At 39.2% G+C, this 15,540-nt stretch overlaps 1 protein-coding gene across 4 annotated transcripts in view; it reads right to left on the bottom strand.

The window, feature by feature from the left end:
* Positions 1-15,540, bottom strand: part of DCX (doublecortin) — a 112,371-nt gene that overhangs the window by 32,203 nt on the left and 64,628 nt on the right. For all 4 annotated transcript variants that reach the window (XM_003935847.4, XM_074391445.1, XM_010346350.3 and 1 more), the window contains exon 4: positions 337-439. In XM_003935847.4, coding sequence (XP_003935896.2) covers positions 337-439 — 103 coding nt within the window. The remainder of the gene's footprint in view (positions 1-336; positions 440-15,540) is intronic.

Here is a 15,540-nt window from a genome sequence, read left to right as displayed (position 1 = left end):
TAATATCCAAGTTCTGACTGAAAATGTTCCTTCCTGGAGTCTGATTGTGCCTGTTATCCCATGTGACACAATATATGGTTCAAGAAATCTGGTCATTATTGGGGCAGATAATGAGTTTTATTGAGTTTGGAGCCTGGGGCTCTGGGACATCCAGTTGAACTTTCAGTTTTACGTGGGTCATGACACATGTTTCCAAATATACAGGAGAAAGACAAACATTATAAGCCCCTGAAGGATCATGCGTGGGTGTTCTCCACGCCATACAAACCTGTGGAAATCTTAAGGGATAGAAGGGGAGAAAACAACGGAGCAATAAAACCCAGTGGTTATGCTTACCATTTTCATCCAGAGAAAAGTCATCCTGAGCATAGCGAAATTTTTCAGGACCACAGGCAATAAACACATCATCATCACCAAAGAAATCATGGAGACAAGTTACCTATGGAGAAAGCAGAAACACTAATTGGTATATGATGGTCCTGTGACAATGAACCTCACACTATGTTGACAAGGGGAAAAGCTTTACATCTAAGCTATTATCTTCAGCTCCCAGGGGGTTCCTTTTTCTCAAAATACCCACCACACTCATAGCACTCATAGTTTGCATCATGACCCCTAGTGAGTGATGGTACACTGAGTAGCATCGTCCATCCATGTTTCATGTGTGGCAGTTTCAATTGCATCAAGAGTACGACTGAAACCATGTCCAAATGGAATACCCTTTTCTGAAGAAAAGTCAACCAGCAGATGGCCCTACAAATGTCACCTTCTCTCAGAGACTCAAAGACAGGGGGCTCCTGGCCCAACTCTAGGGCAAGGGCTGGTCCAAGGCAGATAAGAAAAATCTACAGCCTGAAATGGATAGACCCTGTAGCTGACCCAGAAGTGTAAATGTGCTGCTTCATCTGAATGAGTTCTAAAAGAAGGACATACTTTTTTAACTGCTTCAGATACACAAAAATTGAACTTTTGCTAAAAGCTGACCAAAAAATACCATTTCTTCATGTGAAACCAGAAGAGGAAAACTTAAAACTTCATCATGAGCAATGGGTCCCAATAGGCCTGAGTTTCTGCTGGTAGATCCATGTTCCCAGGACCCTCATGCCTGCTAGCATCCTAAGCATTACTGCTTCTCCGCAACAGAGAGACAGTCTCCCCAACCCCCTTTCTGCACAAAGAGATGAGGGTCCCTGGCAAAGTACATTGCTCCCTGCAGTCTCCTCACTTCTCGGCTTTCCTAATTACATCTGATAATTAGTCCAGCACATCAGGGAAACCCCAGGAGGAAACATAGAGTCAAAACATGCTTATCCCACTTCTTAGTTTGAAAGTGTTCAAAGCCTCTAATTGTTCTAAGTTTCTCATTCAAACTGCCAGCAATGGCTTTCCAGAGGCATGGTGCTCACAAACTAACAACAGCTTGCTGGGTGCAGAGAGCAATATGTTACCTTAGAAAAATATTTATATTAATAACATCACCCCCACTCAAGGTTAATCCCCGTTTTCTCAGCCAAAATGATTGCAAGCCTTACACAAAAGGCGATATACTTAAAGATTATCCCCATTGTGTCAGCCTCCCAAACATCCAAGAGATGCCCAGAGAAGGAAAGGCGGCTCAAAGGACTGCAGAGTCACTCTCATTAAGCCTTTTTCCAGTCCTGGGTCCTGACCTCATCAAATTCACCAACACTTGTTCTTCACCCATTCAGTCCATGATCACAGAATGACAATCAGAGCTACAAACTAATTGAATGCTTACTCTGTGACAGGCACTCTGGTAAGTGCTTCCAAATCTGTCATCTCATTTTACCCTCACAAGAAACCCTAGAAGTCAGTATTTATTGTCATTATTTTTTTAGACTTGGGAAAGCTGAGACCCCGAGACAAGTAAGTTTTACAGGTAGAAATCAATGAGGCCAAATAAACACAGATTAATCTAACTTCAAAGCCTGCCCTTTTAACCACTTACATATAGGTCAGTCACTGGAGAGAAAAAGATGACTAAGACTCAGGCCATGACTTCATGGAACTCACAGTCTGATGAGGCGAGATACATTGAAATAGAGCATTTTGTTCTGTTGGTGCTGTGAAAGCTATTGATTACCATGTCCAAATAACCCTAGTCACTGATGAGCACTGTTAGTTCAATAGGCATCATGCATATTGTCCTGGTAGTGGATCCAATGACAGAGGCTGCATGGTTTTGAGCCTAGCTGCAGATCTCTCACCAATATCTTGGACCTTGGCTCAGTAAAACACAGAGCCCTTAACTCTGATACACCAAACATCTTCCAACTATTTACCTGCCACCACATCCTTGACCCTGAAGGCCTCTGCCATATCTTCTTATTTGAGGCTGCCTTTGACCCTGACTAGCTGACTTTATTTTTGGTCATGAGTCAGGCAAACCTCACCCACGGATACCCCTCTGTTAGTGGTCTCTAGGATTTAGCACTTTGTTTCAAGACCTGCCTGTATTTTCATGAGGACTCACTTAGTTCTCCCCATTGGATCACAGGTTTCTGAATCTAACAACCAAATTTATACCTTCCTCTGTATCTTCCATTAGTTCCTTGTAGAGAGCTTATCACATAGTGAAAATTTACTTAGGGATGTTTCTGCCTCAGATGCATGCAAAGAAGGTAAGAAACAGGAACTTTCAGGGGCTGTGTAAGGATATACAAAGACAGATAAGTAGGAATAAGAAAGATGAAATCAATTGTGGCAGACGCAGAGATTAACATTTAGAGACTTTAAAAGGTAACACAAATACACAAATTTAGTAAAAAGAAAGTAAAAATAGCTGAATTCAGAAACTATTCTTCACATAAATACACTAATTTGAAAACAAATGTAATGGATGATTTTTGAATAAAAGTCTAAATAATCAAATTAGCTCAAAAAGAAATAGAAAATGGAAACTAATAGCTGTAAAAGAATTTAGTAAATAATTCAAACAGCAATCTTCCCTGAAAAGTCACCAGAGCATTCATTTTGGATGTATTTGTGGAAATTGCTTCCTAAGAAGAAAACCTAAAAGCTCCAAAGCAGCCATCTCAGACACATGGTATGATGTCCTATTATAGGACAATAATGTCTTACATATTGCTCTACGGGTTGCTGTTACAATGACCCACCCTCCTCCAACCCCAAGCCTCTCCACTGGCACCCAGGCTTTGGGAAAAGCCTTTGGATACCCTGCCCCCCTTTAGGGAGCTTCTAAGAAAGGCAAAGTCCCCTACGCTTCTGACAGACTCACAATGGTGTGGCTGGCTTCAAACACATTCATGTTGCAATCCAGCTGTTCAGCATCAGATTTCTTTGTGTGATCCCATTCCACATTTTACTGGCTCCCAAATGTAGACAAATGTACTTTGTGCATGTGGATACCCAGCTTTCCTAAATGTCTTGGCTATTGAGACACAGCAGTCCCCCATCTTTGTTACAGGGTTGGGAAATAGAATGCTCTCCATCTTAAATAAGAAGAACTCAAAACACAGAGTCAAAACATCCCAAGGGTACATAGCTGGCTACGGCAGAGTTGGAACTAGCATTCAGGTGTCCTGTTTCAGTTTAAGACAAAACAGTTCAATTTCCTGAAAGAACATATCTTCCTAAAGCCCTGACTTCAAACACATATCTATAGCCTAGACAGGAGAGTCTATATTTGTCCTAGTCAATGCATGCTATGCATTAGAACATCTTACTGGATTGAAAAAATAAACTTCTTTAAGTATCATATTTTTAATCTATGGAAAACAAAACTTCTGTTCATTACTGTAACTAATAACTGAGTATATTGTGGAGAAGGAGGGGGAGAAGGAGAAAGAAAGGAAAGAGAGGAAGAAGGAAAAGAAGGAGGAGGAGGAGAAGAATAATGGACTATAAGAAATAATTCTCAAATGAAACTCACACTCACTTAACACCTGCTTTTTAAAATTCCATGGAAGTAATGTGATACAAAGTCCACCTTAGCTTACATTACACATGCATAATTTTCCAAATTAGTTTTTTGAGATAGAATTTCCATTACAAGGGGCAACAGAAATAGTAAATATAATAATCATTATGATATCACTTACAGCATCCTCATGGATCAAAAGTCTTGCTGACATCAGCTTTAGTATGAGTCATACTTGGATTTTTAAGTCAGAGAAGAGAACACAAAGGCATGACACCTACCTTTATAATTAATCAACTTCTAGCACAAAACAATAAAATCAACTCATATTAACATTGAACCATTAACTCAATGGTCTTCCTTTAAACAACAACAACAACAACAACAAAACAGCAGGTGTTGGGGGAAGGGAAGCCAACTTGGCTGTACATTAGCGTGAACAATAGATTATATGGATATTCTCGTGGCTTAAATGTCAAAGTACAAATGGGGAAATGGAGACAACAGAACACTGTGTCAGAGCAGTTTGAGTGTATTAGCTGCAAATAGATACTTCACTGTGTGACTTGATTTAAGCTTGATTAGATTCTCCATCCACATATTATGGATGCTGGCAGTTCATTTTTGAACATGCTTGTTGCTAGTAGATTCCACATTTCACTTACCTAACTATTCAGAAAGAAATGTTATCTCGAGAAGTAAGTCTTGCTCAGGTATCTATGATGCTCACTTTTAACTTGTAAAATATTTTCCTTGAAAGTTCAATTCCACTAATATTGATACATTAGGTACTTACTAGGGCAAAGGAACTCTGAGAGAGATACAGAAATGTACAATAAAGGATCCTGTCTTCAAAGAGTTGACAACGTAAGAAGCAAGTCAGAATTACACAAATAATTGCAATACAAGGCAGACTGTTGTTAGCACCATTATAAAGATGCAAAGAAAAAGGGAAGCACCGAAGACAAAGGGAATAATTCTAATTATCAACTGGGGAAGGCTTCACAGAGAAAAACTGAGTCTTGAAGGATGAGTGGGATATAGGTTGATGGAGGTATTCCAGGCAGAAGTAATTGCAGAGCAAAGGTAAGTACCTTTTTCTTAACAGCCCTAGAAAGAAAAGAGGTACATCTTGTTGACTACAGTAAGACATTCTGATCTTCCAAAGCTGTGCACAGCACAATTGCCTAGGCTCACCTGCCAACCTTCTGCACAGGCAAAACATAGAATTATCTATTGGTGGAATTCAGGGTGAAGAGGAGGACAGAAAATGTCTATGAGGAGGAGTGGCTGGAGTGGTAAAGAAGAAGGAAACATTGTGGCAAGGAACACAAACCACATTGATTTTTCAGTCTTGCTAACAGTGTGCCCTGCCTATCAAGAATGGCAGGCAAGTTTTGCAAAATGAGTTAATAAAATTTCAGTAAACATACCAGATGAGACTTTTTCTAAATGTCACTCCTACTCGTATTTTGGAACATTTCCCACCTGCCAGCCCTGGACCAGCTCCAGTCAGAGGTTGACACAGAGTTGACTTGGTGAGCTGCAGCAGCAACCTTTCTGAAACAACCCTGACTTAATTTTTTTTTAATCAGACTCATGTTTCTGGGGTTATCTTGAAGTATTACTTGTGGGTTTTTTTAAGACAACATTTTTGCTTGCATAACAAGCTCCTTGGTTCTGCAGTACCTTTTTTTTTTTTTTTTTTTGACACAGATCTCTTTATTCCGTGCCCTGAACTTCCCCCAAATCTGTGCCGAAATAATAACAATGACACTTGTACCTGTATGGTAGTTGTACTGTTTTTAAAACACTTCCACATTTACAGTATTTTATGTTCTCTTTCATACCTGTAATTCCCTTCTCAACCCAATCCAGTCAGGATTTCATTCCAGTTGCTCCACCAAGGCTGCTTTTGTCAAAGTCAACCATGGCTTTCATGTTGTCAAATCCAATGGTCCTTCTCTGGCCTCATCTTACTCAACCCATCAGCAACATCGGATATAAGTTGATTGAGTTCTTTTGCGAAATACTTTCCCTTCTTTGCTTATGTGAGATCACAGTCTTCAAAATTTCCTTCTGTTTCAGTCTCCCTTGCTAGATTCTCTTCCCTTTTTAGACTTCCAGTATTTGAAGGCCCTAGTGCTCAGCATCTCTTTTATTTTTTATTCAGTATTTTTACTAGGTGATCATATCCAGTTCCAAGGCTTTGCTATGGTTTCAATGTTTGTTTGCTCCAAAACTCAAGTTGAAACTTACTCGCCAATGTGGCATTATTGAAAGGTGGGGTTTTTAAGAGGTGGTTGGATCATGAGGGCTCTGGATGAATGGGTTAATGGATTAATGAGTTATCAAGGGAGGAGAAATGGTGGCTTTACAAGAAAAGAAAGTGAAACCTGAGCTAACATGTTCAGTCCCCTTGCCATGTGATTTCCTGTACCACCTTGGAAGTCTACAGAAAGCCTTTAACAGCAAGAAGGCCCTCACCAGATTTGACCCCTTGACCTTGGACTTCACAGCCTCCAGGAATGTAAGAAATAAATTATGTTTCTTTATAAATTACCCAGCTTCAGGTATTCTGTTATAAGCAACAGAAAATTAACTAAGACACATGCCATCTATATACTGAATACTCACACATTGATATCTCCAGGTCCTTCTTCCCCCTGTACTCTAGACATGTATATCCAACTGCCTGCTCAATATCTCCACTTGCTTGTCTGATAGGCATCCCACATTTAATATGCCCAAGACTAAACTCTTATTTCTCTCCTCCATATATTACTTTCCTTCAGCTTTCCTTATCTTAAAAAAAGTACAATTTACACAGTTACCCAAACCAGAAACCTGAGAGTCATTTTTGATTAGGAGTCACTTTTCTCCCTCATCCTGGTCACTGTACTAGTCTAAAATACACTACAATATAGTCTCATAACTGGTCTCTAGGCAGCATGCCCTCCCCATGCCCCACAAATACCTATTGTGTTTTGTATAAAGCAGTCAGAGTAGTATTCTATAATTTTAATCAGGAATATAACTCTTCTGTTTAAAACCCTTGAAAGCCTGCCCATCACAGATAGAATAAAATCCAAACATTTTAGCTCCCTGGGTGGGGGAAGGGCAGCATCCATCTCTATAGCTCCAGGCCATGCTTTTTCCCTGCTGGAGCCAGGGAGCTGGACTGCTTGGTCCCAAGATGTGTCCCTGACAGCCCAGCACACCAGCTGTGGCAGACTGTGGCCAGAGTGCCTCTTGAGGCCTGACTCTGACTCATCCTTCCTTACTGGGTGGGACTTCCCTGCAGGAACTCCAATAACTCCAGCCAGAGGCTTAGGGGCAGAACTCTGATCTCCCTGGGCCTGAACCCCTACAGGTAGGGGTGGCTGCAGTCTCTATAGACCAGCAGACTTAGCCTTTCCCCTAGGTAGTTCTGAGGAATCTGGGCAGCCCAGATAAGTGGGTTTCCCCTCAGCGAGGCACAGCCTCTCCACCAAGGGACAAAGTGTTTCATTAAACAGGTCCTGTTCCCTGTGCCATACAACTGGATGAGACTCTTCAACAGGGGTTATCAGACACCCTACATAGGAGTGATCCTACCAGTATCAGATTGGTGCCCCTCGAGGACAGAGATCCCAAAAGAAGGAAGAGGTACCAATCTTTGCTGTTTCTACAGCCTCCTTGAGTAACATCTCCAGGTGTGGAGTGAACCAGATGAATAGGACCTGAAGCAAACCCCCAGCAAACCACAGCAGCCCTACAGAAGAGGGTCCTGACCATTGAAAGAAAAACAAACAAATAGCAAGCAACAACAACAGTATCATCAACAACAAAAGAGTCCCCACGAAAACCCCATGCAAGGGATAGCAGCCTCAAAGATTGAAACGAGACAAACTCATGAAGGTGAGAAAGAAATCAATGAAAAATCACTGAAAACGCAAAAGGGTGCAGAATTGAAAGGAGGATGAGATGGATGAATTGACAGAAGTAGGCTTCAGAAGACGGGTAATAAAAAAAAACTATGTTGAGCTAAAGAAGCATGTTCTAACCCAATGCAAAGAACCCAATGCAAAGAACAGATCAATGAGACAGAAAATTAACAAGGGTATTCCAGACCTGAACTCATCTCTGGATCAAGTGGACCTGATAGACATCTATAGAAGTCTCCACCCCAAATCAAGAGATTATACATTATTCTCAGCACCACATGGCACTAATTCTAAAATTGACCACATAATTGGAAGAAAAACACTCCTCAGCAAATGCAAAAGAACTAAAACACTAACAAACAGTTTCTCAGACCACAGTGCAATCAAATTAGAACTCAGGATTATGAAACTCACTCAAAACCACGTAATTACATGGAAATTGAACAAACTGCTCCTGGATGACTCCTGAGTAAATAATGAAATTAAGGCAGAAATCAAGAAGTTCTTTGAAACCATGAGAACAACGAGACAATGTAACAGAATCTCTGGGACACAGCTAAAGTAGTGTTGAAAGGGAAATTTATAGCATTAAATGGCCACATCAGAAAGGTAGAAAGATCTCAAATTGACAACCTAACATCACAACTAAAAGAGTTAAAGATACAAGAGCAAACTAATCCAAAAGCTAGCAGGAGACAAGAAATAACTAAGATAAGAGCAGAACTGAAGGAGATAGGGACACAAAAAACCCTCCAAAAAATCAATGAATCCAGGAGCTATTTTTTTAAAAAAATTAACAAAATAGATAGACGATTAGCTAGCTTAATAAAAAAGAGAGAAGAATCATATAAATACAATAAAAATGATAAAAAGGATATCACCCCTGATGCCACAGAAATACAAACTACCATCAGAGAATACTATAAACACCTCTATACAAATAAACTAGAAAATCTAGAAGAAATGGATAAATTCCTGGACACATACACCCTTCCAGGACTAAACCTGGAAGAAATCGAGTCCCTGAATAGACCAATAACAAGTTCTGAAATTGAGGCAGTAATTAATAGCCTACAAACCAAAAAAGGCCCAGGAACAGACTGATTCACAGACAACTTCTACAGAGGTACAAAGAGAATCTAGTACCATTACTTCTGAAACTATTCCAAACAACTGAAAAGGAGGGACTACTCCCTAACTCATTTCATGAAGCTAGCATCATCCTAATACCAAAACTGGGAAGAAACACAACAAAAATAGAAAACTTCAGGCCAATAGCCCTGATGAACATCAATGCGAAAATCCTCAATAAAATACTGGCAGATCAGGCGCAGTGGCTCATGCCAGTAATCCCAGCACTTTGGGAGGCTGAGATGGGTGGATCACCTGAGGTCAGAAGTTTGAGACCAGCCTGGCCAACATGGTGAAACCCCATCTCTACTAAAAATACAAAAATGAGCCAAGCATGGTGGTGTGTATCTGTAATCCCAGTTACTTGGGAGGCTGAGGCAGGAGAATCACTTGAACCCACTAGGCAGTGGTTGGAGTGAGTGGAGATCACACCACTGCACTCCAGCCTGGATGACAGAGCAAGACTCTATCTCAAAAAAAAAAAAAAATACTGGCAAACCAAATCCAGTAGCACATCAAAAACTTATCCATCATGAACAAGTCAGCTTCATCCGTGGGATGCAAGGCTGGTTCAACATATGCAAGTCAATAAACATAATATATCACATAAACAGAATCAAAGACAAAAAATACATGATTATCTCAACAGATGCAGAAAAAGCCTTTGATTAAATTTGACATTTCTTCATGTTAAAATCTCTCAATAAACCAGGTATTGATGGAGCATATCTCAAAATAGTAAGAGCTGTTTATGACAAATCCACAGTCAATATCATATTGAATGGGCAACAGCTGGAAGCATTTCCTTTGAAAACTGGTACAAGGAAAGGATGCCCTCTCTTACCACTCCTACTCATCATAGTATTGGAAGTTCTGGCCAGGGAAATCTGGCAAGAGAAAGAAATAAAGGGTATTCAAGTAGGAAGAGAGGAAGTCAAATTGTATCAGTTTGCAGATGACATGATTTTATATTTAGAAACCTCATCAACTCAGCCCCAAAAGTCCCTAAACTAACAATCAACTTCAGCAAAATCTCAGGATACAAAATCAATGTGCAAAAATCCAAGCATTCCTTTACACCACCAAGAGACAACCAGATAACCAAATCATGAATGAACTCCTATGGACAATCACTACAAAAAAGAATAAAATACCTAGGAATACAGCTAACAAGGGATGTGAAGTACCTCTTCAAGGAGAACTACAAACCACTGCTCAAGGAAATAAGAGGACACAAACAAATAGAAAAACATTCCTCATGGATAGGAAAAATCAGTATCATGAAAATGGCCATACCACCCAAAGTATTTTATAGATCCAATGCTATTCCCATCAAACTACCATTGACATTCTTCACAGAATTAGAAAAACCAAAACAAAACAAACAAACAAAAAAAAACCACTCTAAAATTCACATGGAATCAAAGAAGACCCTGTATAGCCAAGACAATCGTAAGCAAAGAGAACAAAGCTGGAGGCATCACACTACCTGACTTCTAACTATACTATAAGGCTATAATAACCAAAATAGCATGTCACTGGTACCAAAACAGACATATAGACCAATAGAACAAAACAGTAACCTCAGAAGTAACACTACACATCTACAACCATAAGACCGTTGACAAACCTAACAAAAACAAGCAATGGGGAAAGGATCTCCTGGTCAGTGGATTAATGACTTAAATGTAAAACCCAAAATCATAAAAACCCTAGAAGAAAACCTAGGCAATGCCATTCAGCACATAGGAATGGACAAAGACTTCATGACAAAAATGCCAAAAGCAATGGCAACAAAAGACAAAATTGACAAATGGGATCTAATTAAACTAAAGAGCTTCTGCACAGCAAAGGAAACTATCAGAGTGAACAGGCAACCTACAGAATGGGAGAACATTTCTGCAATGTACCCATCTGACAAAGGTCTAATATTCAGAATTTACAGGGAACTTAAAAAATGTGCAAGAAAAAAAAATCATGAAAAGTGGGCAAAGAATATGAACAGACTTCTCAAAGACATTTATGTGGACAACAAACAGAGAAAAAAGCTCAACATTTTCTCTAATAATCTTACTTATTATTAGAGAAAAGCAAATCAAAACCACAGTGAGATACTATCTCACATCAGTCAGAATGGCGATTATTAAAAAGTCGAGAAACAACAAATGCTGGTGAGGCTGTGGAGAAATAGGAACACGTTTATGCTGTTGGTGAGAATGTAAATTAGTTCAACCGTTGTGGAAGACAGTATGGTGATTCCTCAGTGATCTAGAACGAGAAATACCATTTGACCCAGCAATCCCATTAATAGGTATATATTCAAAGGATTATAAATCATTCTGTTATAAAGACACATACACGTATATGTTTATTGCAGCACTATTAACAATAGCAAAGTCATGAAACCAATCCAAATGCCCATCTATGATAGACAAGATAAAAAAATAATGTGGTACATAGACATGGATGAAGCTAGAAGCCGTCATCCTCAGCAAACTAACCTAGAAACAGAAAACCAAACACTGCATTTTCTCACTCAAAAGTGGGAGTTGAACAATGAAAACACATAGAAACAGGAAGAACAACACACACCAGGGCCTTTTGGGAAGTGGGGGTCGAGCGGAGGGAACTTAGAGAACAGGTCAATAGGTGCAGCAAACCACCATGGCACATGTACACTTTTGTAACAAACTTGTACTTTCTGCACATGTATCCTGGAAATTAAAGTAAAATAGTAGTAACAAAATCCAAACACTTTAACTTGGCTCTAGATTATGCTTCTTCACATATGCTAGCTTGTTCCAGTTGCACTGGTCTTTCTCTTCCTCAAACACATCATGACCTTTTCTGCTTCAGGTCCTTCATCTTGCAGTTCTCTCCACCTAGAGGGTTCTAATCGCAGATATTCACAGGACTAGCTTTCTCTTTACCATCAAATCTAAAGTATCACATATTCAAGTCTGAGCAGCACTCAACTTACATGCCATTGTTCTTTTGTTTAACCTCACAAATCAGACATTATTATTTAAAATTATTATATATCAATATTACCTAGATTTACCTACATATTTATTAGTTTAGTTTGTCACCATTTCTTGTTACATCTCAAGCTTTTCTTCTGGGGCTGTTTTGAAATTAGGCATATGTTAGACCTTCCCATTCAATCTTCCATGCCTCTTAACCTCATTTTTGCATTTCCCATCATTTTATCTGTTGATGCTGCATTCTCGAAAAAAACCTTCAAATCTGTTCATTCTTTCTCTCTTTAGATGTGTTTAATGCGTTGTTTACCACACTCATTGAACTTCAAATTTCAATTATTTTTGTTTTATTTTTGGAAATTTTATTTACTTTTTTCCCAAAGTTGCCTGGTCATAGTTGATGGTCTGCTTTTCTTATTTCATCTTGATTCCGTTTTGTTTCTCTAAATAATCCATAATAAAATTGTTTTATGTCCTGTGTCTGATAATTCTAATATCTAATATCTGAAGTCCTTGGGACTCTAAATCTGATGTTTCTGCTAGTTCTCCTTCGTGGTGGCGTGTTTCCTTGTGTGCTTGATAACTCTTTTTTATCATGAATTCACATTTGGTTGAACTAAATCTTCAGGAATCCCAAAGGGCCTAGGTTGGGAATGCAATCCTCCAAAAAAGATGTGAATTTGCTTCTGCCAGGTGCCAGGGGATACTAACAATGTGGGACCCCTTTTTAATTTTTAAGCTATGGTTCCCCTTGCCACATGAGTAGTGTAAATGTGAACTTCAGACATGTGTATGAGTAAGCTTTAGGTTGCAAATTCTCAGAAGTGTACTTATTGTAGCAGCACCAACAACAGAGGCATAGTTGTGGTCTTATTTATCTTGTTTATTTACCTGAAGTCATGAAAGAGATAAACAAGGTAAGAGGTGGATTTATTTTGCTGTCAGGCACTTTATTTTCTAGCCTACCATTTTATTAGGGTTTATTCCCTTTTAAAGTTCCTGGCTTAATGTGAGGGTTTCAGGTTCCGATTCTTCACTTTTTAAAGGAGTCCATGTTTATAGCAGCATTATTCGCAATAGTCAACAGGTAGAAACAACCTACGTGTCCATCAACAGATGAAACTGATAAACAAAGTGTGGTATATACATACAGTGGACTATTATTCAGCTACAAAAGGAATGCAGGTCTGGTACATACTACAACATGGACTTTGAAAACATTATGTTAAGTGAAATAGCCAGACACAAAAGGAGAAAGATTGTGTGATTCCACTTGTATAAAATATCTAGAATAGATAAATTCATAGAGTCAAAAAGTAGGATAGAAATTTCCAGCAGCTAGTGGGAGGAAGGAAGAAGAAGTCACTGCTTAATGGTAACAGTTGGTTGGCGTGTTAAAAGTTTAAAAAGTTCTAGAACTATATACTGATTAAACAATATTGTGAATGAAACTAAAGCCACTGAATTGTACACATAAAATTAAAATTAATTAAAATGATTAAATTTATGTTCTACATATTTGACTGAATTAAAAACATCAGTAATGTAATATATCAAAAACCATTGAATTATACACTTTAAATGGGTGAATTATACATTATGTGAATAATATAACAATAAAACTGTTAAAAATGTAAAAAAAAATTATTGTTAAAATATATTCAGAATTTACTTATATTGTAGCCAGAAGGCTTTCCAGAATACTTATTCTGACATACTATTGCAGAAACAGAAGTTAAATTTTACCTCTGTGGAGATGGCTTGCCTATTGCCCAATATAAACTAGAACCACCACCACCATGAGAATCTAAGCGCCACAAGAGTAGAGAGCCTCATCTGTTTGTTCCCGATTCTATCCCTACTAAGATAAAGTATAAAAAAACCACATATTTAAAAATTACTATTAGCAGTAGTAACACATAAGAGTAAGAAGAGTCTAAATTACATAATTGCATCTGTTTCTTAATTAAGGATATTCAAAATAAGGAATCACAAACTAGGAATCACTGTCCTCTGCATCTTATGGAAGAATAAGTCATAAGAGATTAAATTGACTTGTTTACTTAATTTTGGGTCATTTTGTTTTCTAATTATTTGCCTAAAAGCAATACAATGTCAACCCATTCCCAACTAAAGACCATTTCTTTAAGTGCCTGGATCACTCTATGATGAGTTTTGTCCTTTCTCCCTCTTGTACCCATTAAAGCATTCATTTCTTGAAGACACTAATTTCCTTTGGCTTGCCTTGTGGGGCTTAGCTATAGAATGTGACTCATCCCAGGGCCTTAAGAAACAATGTTGACTGGCCGATTGTGGAAGGAAAAATTGATATTCTTTTCCTACTATCTATACCACTTTCTGGGAATTCTAAGCCCCTCTGCAGCCAGTTTACCTATTCTGACAGCAAGTCATATTGAGACTGACTCCCGTCTGATCCTCCAGCCACTAGATCTGACTGAATTTCTCTCCACTCTCGCCTGGTGAAGAGTGACTGGTCCTCAGAAGCTCTTTGCATTGGTCTCTGCTGTAAAGTACCATGAGAAACTCTTGGAAGAGATTGTGTTCTGTCAACTCATTTTTCCACTGGTCTTTTTAGCTTAAAAGCCAATAGTGACTCTCCTCATCCCATTGTAGAATTTCCCCCAGGCAACCCAGTTATATTAAATCTGGGCTGTCAGATCTCAGCTGAGTTATTAGTCCTCAAATTTATTCTTTTCAATCTTTAAAATAATTTATATTTGAATGGTGAAGGGCCATAATGACCCTACATAGCTTTTGCTGTTTTACATGTGTCGGGTGTCCTTATCTTCATTACCTTATTTGGTTCATTGGACTCATTTTTAATAAATGAAGCATCAAGGTCCATGAAGGTTCAGTGACCTGTACAAGGTCACATTGCTGGTTAGTGACAGAGCTGACACTAGAACTCAAGATTGTCTGTTTTATTCTGACATACTAGGTACCTAAGGTATACTGCAAAGGCATTTCTTAGACAGGGGAGACCCAGGTACGGAAAAACAGCAGGGAACTCTGGGTAGCATGAAAATACTAGTGGTATGGGAAAGAGGGGCACAGAGGGGAGATGGGAAGTGATAAGACTTTCTACCCTATTTACCCAGAGCTGGTGGTGATTTAATAACCTGAGCTAGGCAATACCAGCCTGCTTGGAAGGCTGGCAGCCCCTCAATGTTCAAGGGTGTTTTTTCCTTATTTTTTCTTTGCCATTTTTCCAAAAGTCTGTGTCAGCTCCCACTGGGGGCCTCTCAAGGATGAGAACAGCTGCAGAGGCACTGGAGTTGGGCTGCTGAGTACATGCCCAGGACTGACACCTGCCCTTCCACAGGGCCCTGGGGACAAGTTGGCTCAGAGAAGCAGAGACGAGACAGAACTCCATTCATCAGAAAGAACTGGGGTGGAAAAACCCTGCTTGATCCCTTGGCACCATTAAGCTCTACGGTTGGCTCTGGGCCCCACACAACTCTTGGTTCTATTTAGTAAGGTCAATTAAAATATGAGAGTGTGCTTGTAGGGCCCATTACAGTTATCTGTTGCATTTAACAGTTTCCTGGTGTCTGCTACACACAAAGCATGAGAGGGACAT

Source organism: Saimiri boliviensis, chromosome X (assembly GCF_048565385.1).
Source record: "Saimiri boliviensis isolate mSaiBol1 chromosome X, mSaiBol1.pri, whole genome shotgun sequence".
NCBI lineage: Eukaryota > Metazoa > Chordata > Mammalia > Primates > Cebidae > Saimiri > Saimiri boliviensis.
The sequence above is the reverse complement of the archived record's forward strand: the minus strand, read 5'-3'. Positions and strand labels throughout refer to the sequence as shown.